Raw genomic sequence first — 24,527 nt, 5'->3', positions numbered from 1 at the left:
TCTGTTCATGTTTGGTCTACAACATTAACGTCTGCATTAGTGTCTGCAATAGACATTTCCTCCACAGAGCAATAGAGATCGGTTAGAACATGAAAACATAAAAAACTTGTGACCCACAGAAGGACTTTACATTTCTTTTCCTCTTACTACATAGTGAACAAATGGCAAAAAAAAACACTTCCTCAGGGCCAAATGCAGAAACATCCTCCTGAGCCATCCCTCTAGCGTAGCAGTTTATTCTTTAGAGAGCGGACTCTGGGAGTGCAGATCTCAGACTCGATTCCCATGAACAGGCGCTGAATCACCTCAAAAGTATATTTAATGTCTTTTGGATAGTCAAGGTTCAGCATGTACAGCAGGCCCATCAGGTTCACAAAAGCGTTGGGTACATCACCGAGATGACGCATGACAATCTTTTCCTCGATGACGATGGCAACATCGTTGTAGGAAACTGGAAGGGGCTCCTTCACATCTTCAACGACCAAGAGGATTCCAATCACCATTCCCTTGATGACGTCCTCCCCAGGATCTGTTGGCTTCATGCATGAACAAACAAAAAACAAAAAGGTGCCTGTGCTTTAGACATGTTTTGCTATATAGTGTATCCACACAGAGGATGCCTGAAGTGATATGCATATGTGATATGCCTATTGTGAACTAGTTTTTATATCATTGAACAATATTTTGCTGCTTACCTCACATCTCTTCATCAATGTAGAAGGATTTTCCTTCATGTACCATGGCAGTCCCTGCAAAGCTGCTGCTCTCTTCCTTTGGTTTGATGCCTGCAAAAACACGATATGTGAATTCAGTTGATATTAGAACTCTGATTTTTGTCAACCCTCAAATGACGGAAACTTAGCTTTCAGTTCAAAGAGGTAACTTAAACTCTGACCTTCTCACAGGCAGGTTATATTCAACAAACCCATAGTTTCTCTCCATCTCCTCCATCTTACGGAGCCATTTCTTATTCATTCAGTACGTATCAAAGTCCTTATCCAAGCACATTAATTAGAGGAAGTTTACTATGTCATAATCTACATCTGGGTCCCTTTCCTCAGTGGGGTTGCACTATTAATGTGGACCACAACTACAACAAATATGCACTTACATCCTTGTCGAGACTCTCCATTAAGGATGTCATTTCTTGAACTTCCTCAAAGCGCTTCAACCGGAATAACTGAAGAAGTTTATGCAGATGGCTGTCAAGACCCTCATAGAACTTATTGATGTCCATTGACATGAGCCTGGTGAATTCCTTGACGATCTATGTAGAGAAGTAAGATTAGTTTTAGTTCAAATTAAAAGTCACCTAAATTTTCACATTTCAGCACTACAACTGACAGCTTGCAATGGAACATTCCATTGAGTGCAGCGCAGCCATCTTGGACTGAATGCAGCACAACGTTTTGTTGAGTTTCTCCCCTTGTTGCTTCTATACTCTTTGGGTACATGTCAGGCGAGATGCAACGCAAACAAAATATCGCATAATTATCGCGAGACTTTCGGTATAATATCGCAATGGGTCACATCCGAAGTCATCAATTTACAGGTATAAGGTGAATTGTTGAGGATTTTTTTTACTGTTATCAAATGTAAAAATTTCAAAGCCCCTCCCGAAAATATCCCGGACCGACCTTTCTCCTGATTTCCACCCAGACAACAATATTGCTGCACCACCCGTCACTGGGCGCGCTGTTTCAGACCGAACAATAATAAAGGTTACACCTTGAAGTCGAGCGCGGCGATTAGAACGTAAAACTACTGGCGCTGCAAAGAAAACCGCAGCACCCCCCCCCCCCCCCCCCCCCCCCGTTGCCCGCTAGGACCCGCACCCCCCATTTCAGTGTGAAATATTTAGATTGCATTGGCTTCTCTTCCTCCGCATGTTTCACAACAGTAGTACGGGTCTCTCCGATGTTCTGCTGCGCGAGCGCTCAACTTTTTTTTTCTCAGCTCTGCGCGGCGCGCGCAACTTTCTTTTAATACTCAAAGATAATAGTCGCGCGACACAACGAATCGATAATGAAATTCGTTGCCAACGCTTTAATTAATCGATTTCATCGATTCGTTGTTGCAGCCCTAATCCGAACGCATTTCAACGCGGCCAGACGCGCACACGACATACCTTGTATTTCTAACGCAGCGAACCCGCGCACTGCCCCAAGTCGACGATACTGTGCCAGGTTGATTGAGTGCGTGCAAAGCTTCTTGTACGAGTCGCGACGTCACGTAAACTGGGGGGTTGACCCGGGTATAATTTTCCCACTGTTCACACATTTTTCCATAATAATGACAGGTCTCGCACCGTTTCACTCGTTATCGGTGCCGAATACTTGTTACAGTCGAATTTGAGGCTCAACCCTACATAAAATACTTGCTGTGTCACTCCGGCGATGCTAGTCAGCTAGCTAGCGCTACATGCTAACGTATTTCCAAAAAACGAACGAACATGAAATATTCATCACAGGTTATGTTGACGAGTAATTTGAGACAGAGAGACATTAGACGACCAATGTACATTACCAACAGATGAACTAACTGAGCTAAAACAATTTAAAATGTACTTACTTTAACAGCTCGGCTACGAGGAAAAAAGATGGCGGTCGCCTTGGATTTTCAGAGTTCAAAACTGCGCGTGACGTCAGTGCGTGCGCATGCGTGTTGGTTGAAATGCCCACCTTTGACCTATTTTCTGAAGTGAACTGAATGGATTATTATGAGTTTTTAATGAGTTTCCGCGCTTTTTTGAAGTTGAAGTTGTTGTAACTCTTCTTACTGTGTTGTAATGGGCAATGAGTTCTCTCAGCTTGACAACAGTAGTCCCTCTGACTAAAAGCCCAAATCCTTTTTAACAGTGTGGTGTCGCAAAACACACACACACACACACACACACACAGTTGTTCTTGTGTCATGTTTCACCCAAACATTAGACAGAGAGAATAGATACAGAGTCGCAGACTACGGCTTTGATGCTTTTTTTTCTATGACATAATTTTTTTTTAATGTTCATTTGATTAATTTGTGTAGAACACTGTTTAAGACTTTTTGACATAAAATCTTCGGTCTGCATGCAAATTGTCACTTCTTTGTGTGTTGTCGTCTTTGTTCTGCAACGATTGAAGCGGCACACACAGGCTTGTTAATTCGGGTTCCTGTCGCTCCGAGCTGTCAAGCACAGATCAGCGGATGTCGACAGGCGTCCTTGCTCTCACCTTTTGTTGATGTTTACTCGTTGTTTGACAGATCCATTACCAGGTACACTGAGTCCTTGTAGCCAGGAGTTGTGCACATCGTATTCCTTAAAAATGCTTCCAGTGGAAAAACCTGTCGCCGTGTGAACACTTTGACCAAGATAGTGTCAATTAAACAGATTTAATGTTGTTTGCAACAATAACAAAATGACTACAAAGTGCGGCTCTGTTGACAATGTAGAGCCTTTGCATAGAAACCAATTTAAACCCATCAACAATGGAAGAGATTTGACTGTCAAGTGTAAAGAAATCTCTGTGAAAGCAGCAGATAGACAAAGCCCTTTGCTTCATTAGTGTGCGCTTGTGCCCGTTTTGTCCCTATTGCTTCGCTATAAAGGATGAAGAGCACACAATACTGAACCCATCCCTGATTGACAGATCGGCACAGAGGGTTATCCAAACACATCACAAACAGACTCCAGAGGTTCAAATGAAGTCCAAATGGAAAAAAAAAATGATTTCAACTGATCGGATCAGAAGCACACGAGATTGTGCATATTGTGATCTACGTGTAACGGGAATTAAGGTTTTACAGAAAGTTTAGTGCGGATAACATGGGAGTAAAATAAACTGATATAAAGAGTGAAAAGGCACTTTAGCAAAGTATTGCAGCTCATCGGTTGTGAAGGAGATTGTAGCGACACAGTCAGGTCCGTGTAAGAACAGGCACTCTTATTTTTCTGGGGGGGGGTTTCTCCAAAAAAACATAAAACTAGGACATACTTCCTTCAGAGGACGATTGTATGTCCCACTCCTGAGATTTGTACAAAATTCAAATGCTTTGTGAACAAACAGAAACTGTTTTTTTTTTTTCCTTTGCAAAGTGCAAACATAGTGTTCAGACAAGTTGATTAATAAACAAGGCAGAAGAAGAACCACCTTGAAAGCTTTGACTTAAAAGATTGCACCTCAACTGACCACAATTCTGTAAATTTTTAAAACCATTCCCGAGTCTACATTGACTTCCTTTGCAAATAAATAGTTTATCATATTTCATACTTCTAGTGTTACTGGCAGAGATGTGCATTCCCAAACGTGAGAGCATATTTGGAATAAAGAGAGGCCGAAGTAAAACAAAATCAAACAATATCTTAAACTTGACAACCTACTAATCTTAACACAGGTAAACTAAAAGTACTTGGTTTATGTTTTAAAACACAATACAGCTGAACTAAGATGATTGTTAAAACACAAGAACGCCTCAAAATAGTGACACCAAAGACTTAAATACTACATGATCCTTAAAATACTTGGGTAGGTTTTGGGAAGAAAGGAGAGAAAAAGTCAAATGACTTTGCAGCAGTGGTGGAATTTGACATTTTTTTCAGGGTCCGTTCCACAGTGACGTCATCAGGGAAGGTCGCTTCCATCGTAGATTATGGGCTTCTCCATGGTCAGATGGTAGAAGACTTTTTTGGAGATAAACCTGTTGGAAAAGAGTTTTGGATCAAAAGAATCCAACCGAAAACGAGACAACAAGAAATACGGTTTGTAGGCTGAAAACACACACACACACACACACACACACACACACACACACGCACACACACACACACACACACACACACACACACACAGGAGCTTCTCCAGCTGAGCAGAGGAATCACAGGGAAGAAGTCAGGAGCTCCGTACCGCGAGAAGGAGTTGTCAAAGATGAGCGTGTAGAGGCCGGGGTGCCGGACCTTCAGCTGTCCCTGAACCGTCTCTTTGTGCGAGTTGCAGCGAGTCAGAGGAATCAGCACCTGAAAGGAGACCAGATGCGTGAAGTTAAACTCAATTGTCTCAGACAAGGAAATAATGGCACGAGAGGAGAGCTCTTCAAAAAGCTCTTTCTACCTTCGAGCGCTCCACGTGAGAGTCGGCGGATTCCCTGTAAACGACGCTGAAGGAGATGCTCTTTGGCTCAGAGGAAAAGGTCCAGCCGATGGTGGGCCCCCGGTCGCCCACGGCGACCGTTATCACACTGTAGCAGCTGGACTTGATGAAGATTTCCCTGGAGCCTTCGCCGAACTTGGAAATATCGTCGATGCTGAGAGGGACGTCCATCCTGCAAGGAGAACACACTCATTTTAAGAGGAGACACGAGGTGACTCGTCACATCGAAGGATGTGTCTGGTCGTTTTTTTAAAACCCGGGTGGCACATTCCCACGTTTTGGGCCAAAGTGACTTATTTTGTAAAACTGGTCCAGTCTCGAGGATGAACGGACGAGTCTCGTTGTGAAATGTCACCTAGATTAAACACTAAGGTTTTAACGGCTGCTGACCAGTTTAGACACAAAAAAGAACTCACGTGACATCTCCCGACTGGAGGAGGTTGATTTCTGAATCCTGCACCGTGGCAACATGCTCCTCAGGGTCAGCAAAGGTCACATCTCTGGTCCCTCTGCAAGGCACGTTACACACACACACAGGAACATTTGGTTTTTAATGCATTTCACTCTTAAATGACAATGAAGGATTCAAATGGTCACATTTCTTTCGGTTTCCTTCAGGTAGAGCTGTGTTCAAAGCGCCTCTGTGTTACGCTTTAATATTGAGTTTACCTTCATTTGGCAGGTTTTATCCCATTTCTCTTCTTTCAATTGCATTATATTGAACATTAATTAAATGAATCGAAGCATCAATTTTGGGACAAAGGCCACGACAGAATTCAACATGAAAACTGTTCCATGAAGTTAACATCACGAAAGCTTCAGTCTCTCTCCCTTTACTCTCTCACCTTCGTTAGCACAAAATTGGCACTTCCCTATTCTTACAATCAGTTAATTCACTTTTTACTGAAAACAAGAAGATCCACTTCCCTAATCACTATTAGTACTACTACACCTGCTAAGGGGCCGAAACATGTGTGCTGAGTTCCCCCAGGGTGCTACATGTTGGTGTCGTTTAAAAAGTCCTCTGACCTGTTTCTGGTGCATTATTAATAATACAGAACCAGTTATCTTCCTCAAACCTACTTACACGAGTGCCTCTTTTTGAAAACACAGACCCATTACACAGTTCATGTACTCTTCTTAGCGCTATGACAGATTATGGTGTATATATTGCACTCACAGTGCTCCCGGAGGCGCTCGGTCTTGTTCTCCCTCCAGGGAGCCTGCTGTGGTCTGGGAGGTGGTGTCACTGTCGTAAACGCCATTCACTTCATCCTCCGTGATTATGTCAAAAACTCCATCGTCAGATCTGCTGCTGGGGTCCGAAACTGTGAGGGAACAAAATCAACTGTGTGACCACTACATATTCCCAGAGCACAGTCTTCTTATGACACAGTATGCAAGACGTGTATTGAGTGTACTGTAAAGTGAAAAACAAAAAACAAACAGACACCAAACCACTACAAAAAGGTGCAGGTGCAGAGAAATAAAACGGAAATGTCATCCTCTTCCCTTCCCCTTCCCCCCTCTGTTGATAAGTTTCTGTTCTCCTTCCTGAATATGATGAATGCAATATTTTCACTTCTGCTTCGGCTCCCAGTTACCTAACAGCGTAATGCCGTGAGAACTACAGCAGTCAACCTCAATCACGTTAGCATGTGAGTAGCTAGCGTGTGCTTTCCTTTTTAGCGCCTTGCCTCTCACCTGTCACACTGGGAGTGGGCTTATACGGGGCCGGTTCGTGTGGCGGCTGAGGTCCGGCTCCCGGTGGAGGGGGCTGCATGTCGGAGGGACTCAGCTCCGCCTGTGTGAACCTCTCCACCACCACGCTGTGCTGGGTGTAACACTCCCTGCAGCAGCGCTCCTTCTTCCCACTGTGCTTGGTCATCACAAAGTTGTTGCTGCAGTAGTAGCAGAAGATGCGACCACAAAGCCTGAAAGTGTAAAAGTGGGGGGGGGGAGGGTGAATTAAAACATTATTGGATACCTTGCGTTTTGAGAAGCGATGCTGCAGGTGGTCTGTTTCGTCAAACGGGGTTAGGATTAGAAGGTGCGCGGAGCAGCAGTGTGCAGAGAGAGAGCCCACCTGCAGTGGTGTCTGCGCAGCCACCAGGTGAACTGGCCCTGGCAGCCGAGGCACTGCGTGGTCTCCTTGTCCACTAACCAGCGTTCCTCTGCTCGTAGCTTCTGCTCAAACTCCAGGGCGTCTGACTTCTGCCAAAGAGCATCTTTGTCCCTGATGCAAAAAAAAAACCAATACAAGATAAATGCATTCAAGTATTCCAGTTATTCTGTGCTGACCCAACAACTCTTGTCCCCTTTGATATCAAAGATAACTTAATTTGACCCGTACAGCGGGCGCAGCGACCCCCCCCCCCCCCCCCCCCCGCAGAGAGACGACAGGTTGTTGTTGCTGGAGGCGGAGCTTTCTTTCTCCTGGCAGACCTCCGGCAGCCCGACCAGTTCAAGCACAAGGAATGACTGTATGAAAACAACAGGTCTTCTAAGACCAAAACGGGGCCTACCGTATGAGCTCAATGAGCCGCTCCTCCAGGTTGACCTTGGTTCTGTTGAGGTCATCGATCTCCGCAGTCATCCTCAGGTTCAGGCTTTGTTTGTCGGCTTCTGCCGCGTCGAGTTTCTGCTTCAATTCCTCGCAGACGTTTAGCAAAGCCGAGTGGGCTTCTTCGGCACTGAGGAGAGGTGAGCGCCAGGAAATTAAGTCAGAACTATTTTTATATATTATATTTTGACAGCAGGATGAATTTTTTAAAACGCACCTGGTTTCTGCATACCTCAGCTGCTGAATCTCGCTCTCACTCTCACGAATGGATTTTTCTGTCTTTGTGATGTGAGCGTCTTTCTCGCCGGTTAGCTGCAGGTACTTCTCATTCGCAGCCTTTATTACGACATGATGGAAGCAAGCATAGAAATAGATATTGGGAAGGAAGAAAAAAAAACGTTTTTGAGGCGTTGTGCAATGTGCTCCAGGTACGGTCGCCTTTTGATATGTTTCCCGGGACTTTTTTCTCTCCCTCTGAACCCCCGGAAATCCCCCGTCACGAGAGCAATATGCAGGAACACTCTTAGAAATACACTCAATAAAATCTATTCTGAGGCTAATTGGTACAGGCAAAACCCGACCCCTGGGTGGAGAACCACAGCACTAGGGGACATGAGGAAGCATGTCATTTAGTGAAATCCAATCCCATCAAACCAGAGGGGAAGTTAATTGTGATGTGAAAGCTATTTTTAATGAGCTATCAATCGGATGATTGGCATCACGTTGCAGTGATTTTGTTTTATATTTTCTGTAATCAATTAAAACTGCAAAATCAATCAAGGTCTCGCATTATACAAGACTTGAAAATGATCTAATGAGTAGTAAACTAGTTAGTAGTACTCATTAGATCATAACATAGTACTTTCTGATGGTCTTTTTCTATAAAACACAATGCTCTCTCTCTCTCTCTCTCTCTCCAAAGATTACAGAACCCATTCATTGACCACCACGTATCTACTTATTATGTAATCGTCAATAACTGTGCTCGATGCTTGAAAGACACAGACCTCTAGTTCAGACACTCTGGCCTGCAAGCTGGATGCATTCTTTAACTCCTTCTGCAGCTTGGCTTTCATCTTGTCCAGCTGCTCATTTATACTCTGAAATATAAGGAAAAAAAGAAGGAAGACAGGAAGAGTCTACAACCAATCGAGCATGTAAAGGAATGTAAAGGCAATGAACTTAAACCCAATGGTGCAAAGAACCATAAAGGCAAAAAACGATCAGATCTTAAGTGTAATGCAAATCCCGATTGCCGCGTTCTGACTGACTCACCTTCACCTGGAGCTGGTGATTCATGCTCTCTGAGCTCATTTGGAACTTGACGGCCTCCACCTCCTCTCGGTTCGAGTCCCTGACACTCCTCAATTGGTTCCTGGCCTTGTCCAGCTGCTGCTGGAGCTCCGTGATGGTCCCCGGGAGTTTCCCCTTCTGCGTCAGCTCCTCTTTCAGCGTGGTGTTCTCGAGCTGCAGTTCTGCCCGGGCCTCCTCCAGCCTGTCCAGCTCTTTCTCCAGCCCTTCAATCCTGGCGGCGTCCCCTGCGCAGCGCTCTCTGAGCTCCTCCTTCTCCGCACTCAGCTTGCAGACGGTGATCCCCAGCTCGGCCATCTCCGTGTTCGCCCTGTGCAGGCCCTCGCGCGTCTCGCCGTTCTCCGACGACAGCCGGCTGTTCTCGGCCTTGAGGACGGACAGCTCTTCGCGGGCGGCGGCCGCCGAGATGGACAACTCGGCGTGGGCGGCTACCTCTCCATCGCGCTGTTCCGCCAGAGCCTGCTCCCTCTTTTTGCACTCCATGAGGTCCGCCACGTGCCTCTGATTCAGGGCCTCCGTCTGGGATTTAAGGTGCTCGGTCAGAGTCCGCAGCTCGCCCCTCTGGGCCTCCGCCACCTCCAGCTGCGCTTGCGATTTCATCCTTTCCTCCTCGGACCTCTGCGCCCGCACCCTCAGGTCCAGGATCTCCGCCTGCAGCCTGGACACGTCTCTCATGCACACCTCCAGTTGGCCTTCGAGTTTGCCCGCCACTTCCTGGCTCGCTTTGGCCTGGACCGCGCTCCTCTCCAGCTGAGACGTCTCCATCGCCCGCTTGTCCGAAGTAAGCCTTTCAATCACCTCGGTCTGTTTGGCGCAAGTTGCTTCTGCGTCCGCTTTGGCCATCTCCAGCTCCTTCTCCCTGGCCTGGAGAGACTTTAAGCTGGACAGCAGCTCAGCAAGGTCCTTCTCTGTACTTTCCAGCTGGGCCTCTTTGGCTAGAAGTTGTTCCTGAAGGCTCGCTGCACTCTTGCGCGACGCCCCTAAGTTCTTCTCCAAGTCTCCGATCTGCCCGTTGACACTCTTCAGGTCGGCCTGCATGCGGCTCAGGGCTGCTTTCACGGTGTCCTGCTCCTCTCTCAGACTGTGGTTCTCGCGCTCCAGCCGCTTCGACGCGGCCTCGGAGAGCTTCGCGGCCATCGTGGCTCGCTGCAGGCTCTCGTCCAGCTTGCGGTTGTCCTCGCGCAGGCGCCTCTCTTTTTCCTCCACCGTCATCTTATTATCGTCCAGCTGGCCGCGGAGCTGTTTCTCGGAAGCTCTCAGAGCTGCTAACTCGTCTTCATGCGCTGTCCGGGTTTCCGCCATCTCCTTCTTCAGCTCCTCGTTTCTCTTCACTGTGGTCATCAGTTTCCTGTTAAGCTCAATCAGATTGGCGCACTGCGTCTTGTAGTCTTCCATCTTCAAGGCTTGTTCTTTGACGTCACCTTCCAGCTCCACAAGGTTCGTGGTCAGTTGGTCCCTCTCTGTGGTCAGGCTTTGGTTCTTGGCTTCTAGCTGCTGTAGTGTCTTGCAGCTGGAGGTGAACTCTGCCTCCTTCCTCTCTAGATGCTCCTTAAGGGCAGTGACTTCTGCTCCCAAGGACTCTTTTAAACCAGCATTCCTCTGCATCGCATCTTTATCTTTTTGTGCACTCATCTTTACCTCCTGCACCTCTTTCTCCTTCTCCTCCAGAGATCCTTGTAGGTCCAGCAGCTGCCTTTGGAGGTTGCTGGTCTCCTTCTCTCTCACTGTCAAGGATCCCTGCAGCTTATCAATGGCTTTGCGCTGTTCCTCCACTTCCGCCTCCAACTTGGCTTTCTCCTCGGACGCAGATGCAACTAGTGCTGCGAGTTTCGCTTCGCCGTGCTTCGCAGCCGTCTCCTTGACCCTCAGCTCGTCCTCCAGCCGCTCTGCCAGTCTCTTCTTCTCCTCCACCTCGGCTACGGCTTCCATCTTCCCTCTCTCTGCCTCTTTCAATCTGTCCAGCAACTCGTGTATCTTTTGAGCGGAATCAAAGTGACTGGTTGCCTGCTGGCCCTTCTCATTCAGAACCCCGTCCAACTTGGCCAGGAGCTCTAGGTTCTTCCTCTCAGCAGCTGCCAGCCGTTCCTGGACCACTTGTTGTTCAGCCTCCCTGGCTTTTTTCCCAGTCCTGAGTGCCTCCACCTCTCTGGACAGTGCTTCTTCTCTTCCCTTCAGAGCCTTGAGATCTCCATGCAAGCCCTGCTGCTCCTCTTGGGCCGCAAGGGACACATCCAGCTGCCTCTGGAGTTGCAGGACCACATCCCTGAGCCCAGCGCCCTCCTCGCCCATCTGCTGCACTTTATCTAGGAGCTCTCGCTGCTTCAGCTCTGACTGGTCCAGCTCCAGGCGAAGACCTTCAACTGTGCTGACGTCCTCGTTGCAGGCCGGCAGAGACTCGTTCAGGTCACTTAGCAGACCTTGACCATAATCAGGGCTGGAGGGGAACTCGTGCGCTTGCTAGATGGTTGCAATCGAAAACCGGAGGAAATGGCACAGAAGAGAGGAAGAGTGATGATTATCATGCAATTATTTGCAATGCAATTATTTACTATAATGGAAAAATGACAGGATGTTATTTTGACAGGATGACAGGATGTTATTTTTATGTTACCTGCGAGTAGGAGCTGGCCAGACTATTAATACTGGAACTGCGACTGGGTGGTTTCCACATGTGGCCGGGTGAGCTACCACTTCCCAGTGTTCTCCTGTTGATGAGAAAAACAGCTTGATATAAACTCATTTTCCCACATATCTATATAGATAGTATATTCATGATTTGTTTGTTACCTCGCAAAAGTGGGCCAGGAAGCATCGAGGTCATGACCCCTGGAGGCCACGTCAAACTGCACCTCATTGAGTTCGTAAAGGTGACTTATTATGTCAACGCTGAGGTGGGGCTTCAGTAAGGGACTTCTTGCATAGTACCAGTCGCTGTGGGGAAGGAGATGAGGAAAAGGTCACAACAACAAAACAAAGAAGAAAGCAACACCTCAACCAGAAAATGTTCTACGCCACCAAATGACATCTGCACGCCGCCTAAAATTAACTTTTGTTTGTTACAATACCCCAGAATAGGCTTGGTCTGCTTTTCATATTCAACTACAGCTGATGCTACTGAATGCAACTTAAACAGAGGGAAATGAAAAAGTAAAACAGCTCAACAGAACAACAACACCCATCCATCCAAGTCAAAACAAAACCCAATGACAGTTCCATTTTCCTAATCAGTCAGCCTTCGCTTCGGCAAAAAGCTCCGTTCTTCATATTCCAAAGAAACAATTGAGCTGTGACAGTATCACCTGGTGACCCTGTGGTTCATCAGGCACTGCTGCAGCGTGTCAGCCAGTCGCTGATGTACGAGGGAGTATCGGATGAACGCCCGTCCTTTTCCCAGAGAAGTCTTCAGCTATCAAAGCACATAAATACATTGTTTTACATCCTGCACATCAACAGCTAAAAAGTAAGTGATAATTGATTATTCAATCTGGGTTTGTTTTTTTCTCATTTCCCCACCAATTATCTAATTTATCTGAATTCTCTTCAAAGGCACCCCATTGATAAAAGACAAGACAAGTTTCACTTTCAGTTCCCTTTCAGATAACATTCTCACGGTAGCATACTTAGACTGGTATTCGTTTTTCTTTTAGGTTGCTAAAATACGTTTTGCTGCAGATCCAGTCCATAATGCTTTGCTCCCGTACTAGAACATCAGTCTGTTTCTGCAAACTGGGGGCAAGTAAAATGCTGACTACGGATGAGTCTCAAGTATTGGAGTTAATGATCAGTGTGTAATCAGTGTTGTCTTAGAAGCACTGATTACAAGATGTTTGTATAAAACAAACTAATCTTCTTACCTCAGTGATAGATTTGACAAAGCGGATCCCATCATTGGCTCCTTTGATTTTAGCCAAGCAGTCAGTGAAGTATTCCCAATAATCCTTTTTAGTACCAAGAAATGTAGTCTTATCCTTCTGGTCAAACTGATATATATATGAGAGAGAGAGAGAGAGGGGGGGGGGGGGGGTACAGTTGGAACGGAAAATTATTAAACATATTCAAAGGTATGGCATTGATTATTTTTTTTTCTTCTATTTTTCCTTGAGTATTTAGAGTTCAGTTGGTCAGTTGTGACAATACAAGCTAAATAAATCACACCTGCAGCAGATACTCCAGTTTGTAAGAGAACTTGTGCAATGTGGTACTGTCATCTGTGATTGGCTCCCCACTTTCCCGGTACTCCTTAGCAAGCTCTGCAACAGCCTCTGAAATTCCATGGTTCCAAAATGAAAAAAGATCAGGGATTATAATAACAACAATGTCCATTAATCGACATTTGCTTCTAACAGATGGGGTATATAAGATGAAAATATATAAAGGGAAGAAGCATAAAAAAGGGTAAAAATTGCATTGCTTTAGACCTGAAGTCACATAATTTGAGAAATTCGAAACTCATCATCGTTTCACCTCTTTGTGCATTTTGGTTACACAATCACACCAAAACACCCCCCCGGGGTCTAAAGCTTAACTCTATTAGTTGTTTCTTTACCATTTCTACCTTTCTTCAAACACAACTAATCTGTAGATCAACCACTTGCCTCGTATCATTCGCAAAAACTGGAAGGACACCTGTGACGGGTGCATCCTCAGAACGCGCTCTCTGTCTCGCTGCATGCTGACAGCGGCTTCCACCACACCCTTTCTGAAGAGATGTATGGCCAAATGCACGTTTTCCCGAAATTGTTTGACGACCAGGAAAGGGTCGGATAGTTCCAGGTAGGAAAGATGGTACTTGTACTTGACGCCGAGACTCGTGGCGTCACATCGTGTCTCTTACTTCTCCTCTCTTCAGTCACACCATGCGAGCAGACAAGTGCCTGCAGCCAACCCATTCATTCATGCACACTCACACCAACAGGCACACACGCACACACACACACACACACACACACATAAAGCTGTCATACCGTGCAGATCTCGGATAATCCTCTGGAGTTGGCTCTCCCCGACTGTGGCCGCAGCAGCCATGGCCCCACCGCTCTCTCCCTGGCAACCAGGGGTCACAGGGTCACGCCCAGTCTGCTGAGTCAGAGAACCGGAGGCAGTCGGGAACAAAAGATGGACATGAATGCTCCAGACCTAATCTGCACTCTCGTAGCACGCTCGATACACAAAAATGTCACACACATTAAGGACAGTTCTCTCTGATAGTGTAGGATCTGCTCAATACACTTTACTTCTATACATCCATTCAGTGTCTCAAACTATGTGTGTAGAAGATCACCGGCCTGAATGTGACCCCAACAAAAACTACTTTTGCAAAACTAGCAGGGTAAAAGGATCTAATGACCAGCGAGAAGCTTTTAATACGTGTAGAATAAGATATGTACTGTTTCTACCCCAATGTCCATAAGACACCAGGACCTCTAATCATAGCAATACTTGGTTGTACTATTGACAACTGGTTAGTAGGAGTTATTATGACGGGGTCCTACTCCTGTAAACTCTGTTAGTAAGGTATGATGCGTTATAAAACATATTTTAGAGGAATGTAGTGCAACGTCAGAGGCGAAAACCAAATGTAATACACATTAATAACGATGACGCTAGCTAACTTACACAACCCTACTTTTAACGTTAGCTAACAGCTAACTGGGTTAACGTTAGTAGGGTTTGACCAGTTTGAAATCGGTTTAACGACTGTTTACTATCAGTTCGAACTGCGCCAATGTTGTTGTCGAAGATCGAAGAGATGCTGATAAGAAGCCACAAGTTGGATACTGAGCGTTTACAGGCGCCTTTTTGTTCTTTTCGAGGCTCTCGCGGTGGAGTAAACGTAATTTTTAACTAACGTTAGCTTTGACACAGTCAACCTTTGACAGACATTTTGAAAATTACCGTGACATCAACGAGAAAAGATACAGACAGTCTATGTCTTATAGCTTCAGGTAAAATAATAAGAAAATAAAAATAACTTTTACATACTTGTGCACATATAACTCAAGTCCATAACAAACCAGATATTTAATGCGAGCATACAAACTTGTTGAAAGTGTTTGTATTGACATTGTGTCGTCCACTCACAAAGCGCCATCTAGCCAATCTGACCAATGACTAGAGGTTGATAGGCGGAACCCTATTTCGGGATAGTTTGGTTGACATAGCAGCGTTAACACAGCTGTCATGTGAATTACATTGAGAAATGCGTGTCCCACTTCTCCTCGGTCCTTTGTTGTTATCGAAAATCTTCTTTCCCCATTTGCCTTTTTTTTACTTGCAAACCCTTTGTTTAGGAAATATTAGAAAGGTGAAAAAGCCAGATTTTTAATGTGACACCCAGATAATAAATCAATTGTAGTAGAGTCTCATTTCCTCCGGTATTTCTGCTTGTGCTCAATACTGTAACGCTCACCCCAATGCTGTAGCGTAAAATAAGGAGGCGATGACTGGCTTGCAACTCCGGTGCATTTATTTAAGGAAAAACACAACTTCGGTCACTGTTTGCCGTTTTTACTCCGAACGAACACTTCCGCATTCCCGGCACCCCCCCAACTCTCGCGTTGTCTCGCGTAACTACAGCCGGTCAGTACATAACATGAACACATGCAACATCTGATAACTGATAACATGAACTCAGCTCATTACAATACATTTATGGCATTCTTTAAAAAAGGAAATTGGTTTCCCAGAAGTACCAACGTGTTGTGAAAAGTGAAACACTTTCTATTTTCAGTCTCATATCTCACTTAGTGTCTGGGAATGTATCGGTATAAAGTGCTAGTTAATAATTTGCTTAGTTAACAACAGTTAACACTCGCCCAGATTGTTCCATCATGTCCCATCATGAATCCCTATCAGCCTAGGCACCAGAAATGTCTCAAAAGGGATATCTCAACCACACACGTGTCATGGATGCCATATAGTGCAATTTTGTTCAGTAGTCTGGACAAGGGCGTAACCACGCTTCCATTGGGGGGGGGTGTCGTGTCCCCGGGCATCTTTCTCTCCAACGTGCGCTCACTGAGCAACAAACTGGACCAACTTCAGCTGCTGGTGAGGAGAGACAGAGACTTTTCCACGTCCTCTGGCTCCTGAGTACAAACTGTTTATCAAATGCCCAACCAGAGAGGAGAGAACACGCTGCAACACTGTTACATCTGCCCACACCAGCCCAATACCCGCTTTAAAAAAAACAAAACATTATGTCCCCCTCAATGTCTAAACCATGGTTACGCCCTTGATTTCTGGATAAAATAGGAACTAGAAACAGAAAGCCGTGCCTGCTACGAGAGTATAATTGCTACCCCATTTTGAGCTCTCTGAGTGCACAGAGGGCCTCAGACGTTGCAACACATCAATTCCATCACGCAAAGAGGTAGGTACGTTTTTACCTTTACACACTAAGGACAGTAACATTACAAGTGTGATGTACTCTTTTACTCTTATTAATGCGTAATCTTATTAATGCGTAACAGGGAAAAACATTTTTTCTTAATATATCTTGCATTTAACTTGTTTAAATAATGACATGACTTGGAAAAACATAAATCAATGCACAAACTTGCCCTGTCTTCTTTTTTTTTCTAGGATCCAGTTGAACAGCAATGAATGACTCCGTGCTCAATGACACCCAATATGACACGGACTACGGCGATGAAGTGTGCGAAAAGGGGGAGGTGGTCAAGTTTGGATCCATTGCCGTTCCTGTGTTCTTCTCCGTTGTGATCACACTGAGCCTGATGGGAAACATCCTCGTCCTCGTAGTCCTTGCGTTGTACGAAAACCTCAAGTCTCTCACCAACATTTTCATCCTGAACCTGGCCATCTCTGACCTCGTCTTCACCGCCGGTCTGCCCTTCTGGTCCATTTACCACATCTGGGGATGGTTGTTTTCCGAGGTCCTTTGCAAAATAGTGACTTTTATCTTCTTCACCGGCTTTTACAGCAGCGTCCTCTTCCTGTCAACCATGACCATCTACAGGTATCTGGTGGTGGTCCACCCGCAGTCCGTCCTGAGCCCACAGAGACCCAGCACCAGGATTTACATCTCTATTGCACTGTGGATGATCAGCATTGGAGCTGCCATTCCCTCCCTGCTCTACACCACCATTGTCTCCATCCCCCACAAAGGCCAACACTCCCTGGGCTGTGAGTACGAAGACCCCCTGTGGAAAACCGTCAGTGTTTTCCAACAGAACATTTTCTTCTTGGTCGCTTTGGCAGTAATGGCTTTCTGCTACGTTCAGTTACTGTGGAAAATCACGAGAACGAGATCTCACACGAAGAAACGAGCGGTGAAGCTAGTCTTCTCCATCGTGGCCGTGTTCTTCCTCGGCTGGGTGCCGTACAACGTGGTCATCTTTCTGCGGGTGTCGGCCGACGCGTCATCCGACCTCTGTGACACGAGCATCCATCTCGACTACGCGTTCTACGTGTGCCGGCTCGTTGCTTTCTCCCACTGCTGCCTGAACCCCGTCTTTTATGTGTTCGTCGGGGTGAAGTTTAGGAGTCATTTGAAGTCGTTGCTAAAGCGATTGGTCACTCGAAGTCGAGCCGAAGAGCAGCCGGTTAGAATGATAGAAATGTCCCGTGGATCAATCTTCTAGTCGCTGTTTGATGTGATTTAATTCCCTCTTGTTCGCTGAGGTCCAAATGTGTTTTTGGTGAAAGTAATCCTGCTGAAATATGAAAATAAGGGGCTCACACTTTGCACTTTGTAGCAATCCACAGAATATTCAAATCAGACCTTTTCTATTCATCCTGTCAGAGTACACAGTTATTATTAGACCATGCAACTTGAATTGTTATTTACATTCATTAACTGGCACTTTAAAAAGGGATTCATGTTTTTTGCGGACATGTAAATAGTCACAGTGGAAGTAGAGACATTGTATAAATACTCTCGCTTACTCTCGATGTTTCCACTGTAATTAGAATTCATTATTGTATTTTGATAAAAATGTTTCTTGCTTGGCTTCTATGTTGTAATGCAACTGAATACGCTTGTATGTAATATTTCATCCGTTAATGGTGCCACAGAGTAAAAAGAAAATGAAAGGTATTGGCAATTTTGAGTTGCTCTGTGCAATAAAAGACACAATGGCTTTTTGCAACAGACCACATGTTTTGTTTTTATTATGAGTCAATATCAAGTGGCTTTCAATTGCTGGTAAGTGCATCCCTACCAAAGTAAATGTTCTCTAATGAACGCCGGCTGTGGCTCAGGAGGTAGAGGGCGTTGTCCACTAATCTGAGAACAAGTGTCCTTGAGGAAAGATACTTCAGATCATCTTCTGATTGATGGCAGCTCTTACCATCACTGTGTTTGAGTGCGTGTGTGTGCGTGTGTGTGTGTGTGTGGTAGGTAGTTTAAATGGAGTTAAAATGTTGGATGAATCGAAAAGGTGGTTTATGAATCCATTTCATGATTATGATTATTAAATATATGGCTTCAACAATTGTTCATTATATATACAGTATATACAAACTGTACTGTTTTAATATCTACCTTTTTAAGATTTAAATGTAAACACCATTTACTCTTAACCTTGTTGTGTTTAACCATGTTTTACAAATGACATAAACATATTTAAAAAAAAAAAAAAAAAAAAACTTACAGCCAGTTCAGGTGTTGCAGAAAGAAATCAGACCTGCTCTCGTGTTTTTACTAAACAGGCTCTCTAGAGGAGTCATGGCACCTCAATCTGAACACAGCCTTTCAAAAGAAGAACTTATAAACAAAATAAAGGAACCTGCATTCTTTTGGGTAACCAACACACTTTGAGAACAGCCTGCGACAAAGGTCAGGCAAGGGGAAACATTTCTTTCCTAATCATTAAGCTTTGTGCGTGTGCGTGCGCGTGTGTGTGTGTGTGTGTGTGTGCGTGTGCGTGCGCGTGTGTGCGTGTGTGTGTCTGGGTGGGATCGTCTCAGCACTGAGATTGCCATCTCTAACTTCCTCCTTCAGAGGAGCTGCTCGCCTCTCGAGCTCAGACTGCGCTTCGCTGTCAAGGAAGCAGGATCCATTTCAGAGGATTCTCTCTTTTTTTCCTCTAAGAGACTAAAACAGCAAATTCAAACACTTTAAGGTAAGAGTTGTTATTATCACTGTGAAGACTTAAAAGGCTGTAGATCCCTTTTAAATATGAATCAAACTGTCAGAGAGCTCTCTGAAAATGTGTCACTTATTTAGTTTTTATCAATGCCATTTTCCAAAAGATAAGAGCTGACTTTAACCTGTGTGTTAATGTAAAGGCTTATTGACAGAATAGTGTGCAATTGTTCACTTGTCATCTTCCTTCCGTGTTGTTCAAAATTTGGGGGAGTATGTGAAATGCCGATGCCGATGCACCAGCTGAACTTCCCAGTGTTTCAGGTCAATACTCTCACTATAATCCCCAGTGCATGATTATGAAGAAGTCATTTTGTTTTACAGATGTGGTCATTTATTGTGATTGGCCTTGCCGTCATCTCAAAGGTGTGTGGTTATCCAAGTGGTAACTTCCCACAGGCGTGTGGAGATATGTTACCTCAGCACGGCGCTAATCCTCAGAACTCCCCGCCGCCCTATGAGGTTTCTTACCAAAACGGCAACGTTGGAGACCCAATCATAGGTAAGGAGACCATTGGATCCATCTTCTAAATACCTCACCTCTGACGCTGTCTTCCTTTTCTTCCCCTCCACCTTCTCCCCAATGAATCTTCGCACCGTTCTGCAGTCTGTCTCCGCAGCACGGGAGACAAAATATTCATGGGATTCATGCTGAAGGCTCTGGAGAAGGACGAAGATGGAGGCCCACCTCTTGGGACATTCAGCTTGATTGAATCTTATGTGAATCGACTCTTGTCTTGTAATGGTTTACCAGTAAGTAAACATCCCATTTTAGCATCATCAGAGGTATTAAAACATTACATTGGTTCATGTAATAGTTCCCATGTCTAACTTATCTAACAAATTAAATTGAAATTTAAGGGTGCATTTAAAGTTAAAGCCTTAATAAGCTTTCTTGTAGATGTGATGCTTGCTTTACTTTTCTTTCTCCTTGCAAGGACTCGGTTGTCAGTCAAAGGAGTAATACATTTAAGACTCAAACGTGCGTCAACTGGACGCCTCCGGCTGCAAACAATACCAAAATAATTTTCAGGTATTTGTACACTTTGACTGCCCTCCAAAGGTCAGTATGTTTAATGCAAAGCAACAGCATTTGTCAACAACATGTTTCTGTCTGATGTATTTCAGAGCCACATTTCTTCACAAATATCATTTATTCTGGACAAATGTGGATGTGGATTTTTCTCCACCCACCATCCCAAGGCCTAGTACTCATCCAGCTACTTTAAGTACTCAACCAAGTACCACTACAAGTCCTCATCCAGGTACCACTACACGTCCTCATCCAGGTACTACTACAAGTACTAGTACAAGTACTCAACCAAGTACCACTACAAGTCCTCATCCAGGTACTACTGCAAGTACTAGTACAAGTACTAAACCAAGTACTACTTCAAGTACTAATTCAAGTACTAGTACAAGTACTCAACCAAGTACCACTACAAGTCCTCATCCAGGTACTACTGCAAGTACTAGTACAAGTACTAAACCAAGTACTACTTCAAGTACTAATTCAAGTACTAGTACAAGTACTCAACCAAGTACTACTTCAAGTACTAATTCAGGTACCAATACAATTACTACAACAAGTACTGAGCCAATCACTATAATAAGTACTAATATGTCAAATACCACAGCGGAAAGCACGACCACTCCAGAGGCGAACAATACTTTCTACGTGTTGGAGGTAAGGAGCCACACGGCGGGGCATTTGTTTGCGTTCCAGCCACGTTGTGCAGATCCCAGCATTCAGGGAACAGTGTGTGGCATTTGGTGGAATCTAGTGGTGTGGTGGCCCGGCTGAAAGTACCCTGCTGCTCAATTAGGCGTTTGGCAACGCCATTCGCCTCAAAGGTCATCCTCACCGAAACTCAGACAGTTTCAAAATCCTTTCATACGACTACGTAGGGTCGAAATGCCTTTGCATTGCTAAAAGCAATTCTAAGCTGATGAAAACACACATCATAGTTTCAGTTGGTCATGCACTACTGAATTTATAAATATTACATTACCCTTCCTGCTAAGAGATTCACTTCCAAAATGCGACACACTGACCCTTTGATACACTGACCTTTTATTTACACGTCTGTTTCTCTTGATTTGTCTCCAGAAAGCAGGCACTGTGGAGATTAACTTTGTCACTTTCTTGGGGGTACTTAAAATGGTATGGTATTCATCGAGTTATACTGTCCTAAACAGTCCAAAAAAGGTTTGAGCAAAATAAAAAGTATAATTTATTTTTATCTCCCATCAGGAACTGTCTAATATATTTCTTACTGCCCTCTTCAACGGCCCCTGTTCTCGTCGTCTAAATAAGGTATGGCATGGTGTTACTTTTTCAGAATGCCAACCATTGTGATCTCTTTAATGGTTCCTTCGACCTACTTAGTTTCAGTCACTTGCGAGTACTGTTTAATGGTTTTGCATCTTCTGAATGTTTAGTGACATGTGTAGGCTCGGTGCGTGTTCTGTGCTTGAATACCGCCCGCTTACAATTGAGAGTGCGTTGTATTTCTTGTGTAGATGTCTCAGATATTCTTCATGGTGGTGTGTGGAGCTGTTGAAATATCGTCTCTGGTCTTGTTCTGTCTGGTCGATCCCATCAAAGTAAGATACGAACAGAGGTGTGAAACATTTCTCCACATCTGCGTCCGATGTCTGGGTCGTACGAGGTTGTGCTGACTGTGTGTTTACGTCTGTTTGGGGGCGCGTTCAGGTCACTCTCGTTGCTCTTGTGTCTGTGGCGATTGGGATTAATTTCGTAGAGCTGGTGATCGTCTGCCTGCCAATTGGACCCAGTCATGAACTGTGAGATTCAACTTCCTCTTCTCACGCCTGAATGTTTGACCTGAAATTCAACTGCATCGACGGTTATTGTTCCTCTTTTGTTCTGCTCAAGGAAGGAGATCAGTGACCACGCTGTCAATGTGTCTTCATTCATCCACCAGATTTTTACAAGTGAGGAGATTCACCTGCTTTGCTTATATAACTTGTAGACTTCACTGAATTAATGCCTGAGGGGAGACATGTATGGAGGTAAATCTGTGTCATCGGGTTTTGAAAGAAAAAGGTGATTGAATTTCTAGCACTGAATTGAAATGATGCATTGAAATGATGTATCTGAATGTTTTTCAACATTAAAATAAATAGTAAAAAAAATAAAATTCAATTGCAAATAATTTAACCGCAAAAAATTGAGCTGCAAAAAATTTGTGGACGAATTTTTTGTGGTTGAATTTTTGCAGTATTTTAACGTTGAAAAACATTTCAATGCATAAATATTCAGTGCTAGAAGTTCAATCACATTTTTCTTTCAAAACCCGATGACACAGATTTACTTCCATAGACATGTTTAATGTTTTAGGAGATATGCTTGTTTGCCTTCTCATTAATCACCTCTCATATCTGAGCTGCTGCTGCTTTGTTATCATGCTGATTGTTTCCCAAATATGTTCAACACACAGCTGCTGTCATCTTTGTTGGTATTTTGGAGCTTGACAAATACAAGAATCACTGGACGGACTCTCGGATTCTGAAAGTGATGGTGGCTTTCGCAGTGTTACTCCTCCTGTTTGAAATGTGGGTTTTCGTAAGCAGCACTCAAAGGAAAGCAATGCTGAGGAGGAGGAGAACAGGTGAATCACATGCACCAAAGTACTTTGAATCTTAGCAAAGATACACATTAAATACATGGAGACATTTCTTACTGTTCCTCTGTTACAGGGTGGTCACGAAACAGTGAGAGGGCCAGGCGAAGAGGAAAAAAGGTGAGAGCCTGTCACATGACGACTTGGACATTGTCACATGACAATATAACAAGATGCATCCGCTGTTCACAACAGCAAATCACGCATCCCGGTCAACGTGCCGGTTCATTTCTGTTTGTTTTTTCCAGGAGAAGTTGGGTGCAGCTGAGGGGATTTTCATCGCTGTCTCAGTCATCTTCTTGGTGGGAATCTTGTGTTTTGCTGTCGCTGTCGCTGTTATGCTACTCGGATGTCATCAAGATCGGGGATGTGCCTGAAGGTGTGCTGGTACTTTGATGCGTGTAATTCAAAGTGGTTTTATTCATGAATGCGAATTGAATTCAAATCCAAGTTTCCTTACTTATGTTACTAATTGTGTATGATACATTATGTGCACTTTTCTCGTTACCTTGTTTGTATTCTGCTTCTGTGACTTGCACATTAAACATTTTTTTTTCAAAATATCAATCTTGTTGATATCGCGTAATTGGGTTTTCCCGGTTGATGCCCCGTGATTGATTGAATCCAAAATAAGAATTAAACAATTAAGTAAAAAATGCAATCTACTAGTACAAACCACTTAGACTAAATACATGAGACACTGATTCTGTGTTTAGATACAACATTACCAGCGGTTAAAAATAAGTATTTAACACGTCACCACTTCTCAGTGAACATATTTCTAAATGTTTTACCAGATGTCGGTAAAAACCCAAGTAATTCATACATATAAAGAAACCCAAACAAATGTAAAGTTCAGAAGATGTTATGTGCCATCGAATGGAATGACACAGGAAATTCTATTTAATACTTGGTGCAGTAGCCTTTGTGTGTAAAGACGCCTCCTGTGTGGAGAAACCCGACGCCTGCTTTGCTCAGGTGTGATTTTGTCCCATTCTTCCACACAAAGCTTTGTTTTCCTTCTCTGAAGCCAATGGAGAGTTTCCTTGGCTGTGTGTTTGGGATCGTTGTCTTGTTTCCATTCATCCTTCCTTTCGATTATGTGAAGTCTGCCCGTGCTGTTTGCCGAAAAACATCCCTGTATCACAATGTTCCCACCTCTAAACTTCACTGTTGGTCTGTGTTTTCAGTTGGGACTGCAACAGCTGATGTATATTTACTGAAAATAATTGTCACGAGATCATGACTAATTTTACCCGCAGTATGAACTTCTTTAGAAGTGAGGTTAATGAATCACCCAACTCCTTATCAAAGTTACACCTGTGATAAAAGGTCAAACTGCAAATCTTTCCCATGGTTAAGTTGGCTCAAGTATTTTTCAGTACGAGGCGGAGGCGGGTATGGAAGTAAATCTGTGTCATCGGGGGTTGAAATAAAAAGGTGATTGAATTTCTAGCACTGAATATTTAGATTCACTTCCATAGTCAAGTAATCAGGAATCAGAAAACGTTTATTGGCATTATATGTTAGACATATACGTGGAATTTGACTTGGCGGAAACTGAGTGAAAGATTCTTTTCATATGAAAAACAAACCAAGCTGTACATTTTATAGCTGAAATATAGAATATATAAACAGAGATATGTAATAGATGGAAATAAAATATGACACAACTTGTTGAACACTTATGGAATGATCTCATAAATCGTGCTCTTAAGGGTTAAGTCCATTAATGGAAACTTTAATAGCTTCACAAAGTCAGTCTGCCG

General features: G+C 44.2%; 3 protein-coding genes across 10 annotated transcripts; 2 read left to right on the top strand and 1 right to left on the bottom strand.

Moving 5' to 3' along the window:
* Positions 1–2,909: 2,909 nt before the first annotated feature.
* On the bottom strand, positions 2,910–15,057 carry fyco1a (FYVE and coiled-coil domain autophagy adaptor 1a). 3 transcript variants are annotated; one of them, XM_037469358.2, is made up of 18 exons: positions 14,986–15,057; positions 13,968–14,079; positions 13,159–13,265; positions 12,858–12,983; positions 12,303–12,409; positions 11,791–11,934; positions 11,615–11,708; positions 8,968–11,460; positions 8,700–8,792; positions 7,925–8,028; positions 7,655–7,822; positions 7,216–7,365; positions 6,834–7,063; positions 6,310–6,457; positions 5,546–5,638; positions 5,091–5,301; positions 4,887–4,996; positions 2,910–4,680 (listed from the first exon to the last, which is right to left on the bottom strand). In XM_037469358.2, exons 2-18 carry the CDS (start codon positions 14,026–14,028, stop codon positions 4,605–4,607), a joined length of 4,515 nt encoding a protein of 1,504 aa, XP_037325255.2. In that variant the 5' UTR covers positions 14,029–14,079; positions 14,986–15,057; the 3' UTR covers positions 2,910–4,604. The 3 variants fall into 3 exon arrangements, with proteins under 3 accessions (XP_037325255.2, XP_037325254.2, XP_037325253.2); XM_037469357.2 differs by having other exon boundaries at positions 2,911–4,680; positions 7,910–8,028; positions 13,968–14,082; XM_037469356.2 differs by having other exon boundaries at positions 2,912–4,680; positions 7,910–8,028.
* A 1,237-nt stretch (positions 15,058–16,294) lies between these two features.
* xcr1a.1 (chemokine (C motif) receptor 1a, duplicate 1) lies at positions 16,295–18,098 on the top strand. Of its 2 annotated transcripts, none has more exons than XM_037469359.2 (2): positions 16,295–16,375; positions 16,588–18,098. In XM_037469359.2, exon 2 carries the CDS (start codon positions 16,605–16,607, stop codon positions 17,604–17,606), a length of 1,002 nt encoding a protein of 333 aa, XP_037325256.1. In that variant the 5' UTR covers positions 16,295–16,375; positions 16,588–16,604; the 3' UTR covers positions 17,607–18,098. The 2 variants fall into 2 exon arrangements, with proteins under 2 accessions (XP_037325256.1, XP_037325257.1); XM_037469360.2 differs by having other exon boundaries at positions 16,339–16,379.
* Positions 18,099–18,966: 868 nt separating this feature from the next.
* LOC119216643 (uncharacterized) lies at positions 18,967–23,321 on the top strand. 5 transcript variants are annotated; one of them, XM_062563680.1, is made up of 14 exons: positions 18,967–19,088; positions 19,436–19,613; positions 19,719–19,864; positions 20,050–20,144; positions 20,240–20,376; positions 20,749–20,798; positions 21,222–21,275; positions 21,366–21,428; positions 21,635–21,718; positions 21,828–21,919; positions 22,011–22,069; positions 22,576–22,746; positions 22,835–22,878; positions 23,007–23,321. In XM_062563680.1, exons 2-14 carry the CDS (start codon positions 19,436–19,438, stop codon positions 23,133–23,135), a joined length of 1,302 nt encoding a protein of 433 aa, XP_062419664.1. In that variant the 5' UTR covers positions 18,967–19,088; the 3' UTR covers positions 23,136–23,321. The 5 variants fall into 5 exon arrangements, with proteins under 5 accessions (XP_062419664.1, XP_062419663.1, XP_062419662.1 ...); XM_062563679.1 differs by having other exon boundaries at positions 20,240–20,400; XM_062563678.1 differs by having other exon boundaries at positions 20,240–20,568.
* The last annotated feature ends 1,206 nt before the right edge of the window (positions 23,322–24,527 follow it).

Source organism: Pungitius pungitius, chromosome 7 (assembly GCF_949316345.1).
Source record: "Pungitius pungitius chromosome 7, fPunPun2.1, whole genome shotgun sequence".
Classification (NCBI taxonomy): Eukaryota; Metazoa; Chordata; class Actinopteri; order Perciformes; family Gasterosteidae; genus Pungitius; species Pungitius pungitius.
This window is presented reverse-complemented; position numbering and strand designations above follow the sequence as displayed.

Bases quoted from the DNA above. Each gene is read 5' to 3' on its own strand.
- fyco1a (XM_037469357.2), bottom strand. From the start codon at position 14,028: ATGGCTGCTGCGGCCACAGTCGGGGAGAGCCAACTCCAGAGGATTATC. The intron at 7,823-7,909 runs GTGCGTTTTAAA...ACCTCTCCTCAG, and splicing joins CTGAGGTATGCAGAAACCAG to TGCCGAAGAAGCCCACTCGG. The intron at 6,458-6,833 runs GTGAGAGGCAAG...GTTCCCTCACAG, and splicing joins GCCCACTCCCAGTGTGACAG to TTTCGGACCCCAGCAGCAGA.
- xcr1a.1 (XM_037469359.2), top strand. From the start codon at position 16,605: ATGAATGACTCCGTGCTCAATGACACCCAATATGACACGGACTACGGC.
- LOC119216643 (XM_062563676.1), top strand. From the start codon at position 19,436: ATGTGGTCATTTATTGTGATTGGCCTTGCCGTCATCTCAAAGGTGTGT. The intron at 21,719-21,827 runs GTAAGATACGAA...GGGCGCGTTCAG, and splicing joins GTCTGGTCGATCCCATCAAA to GTCACTCTCGTTGCTCTTGT. The intron at 21,920-22,010 runs GTGAGATTCAAC...GTTCTGCTCAAG, and splicing joins ATTGGACCCAGTCATGAACT to GAAGGAGATCAGTGACCACG.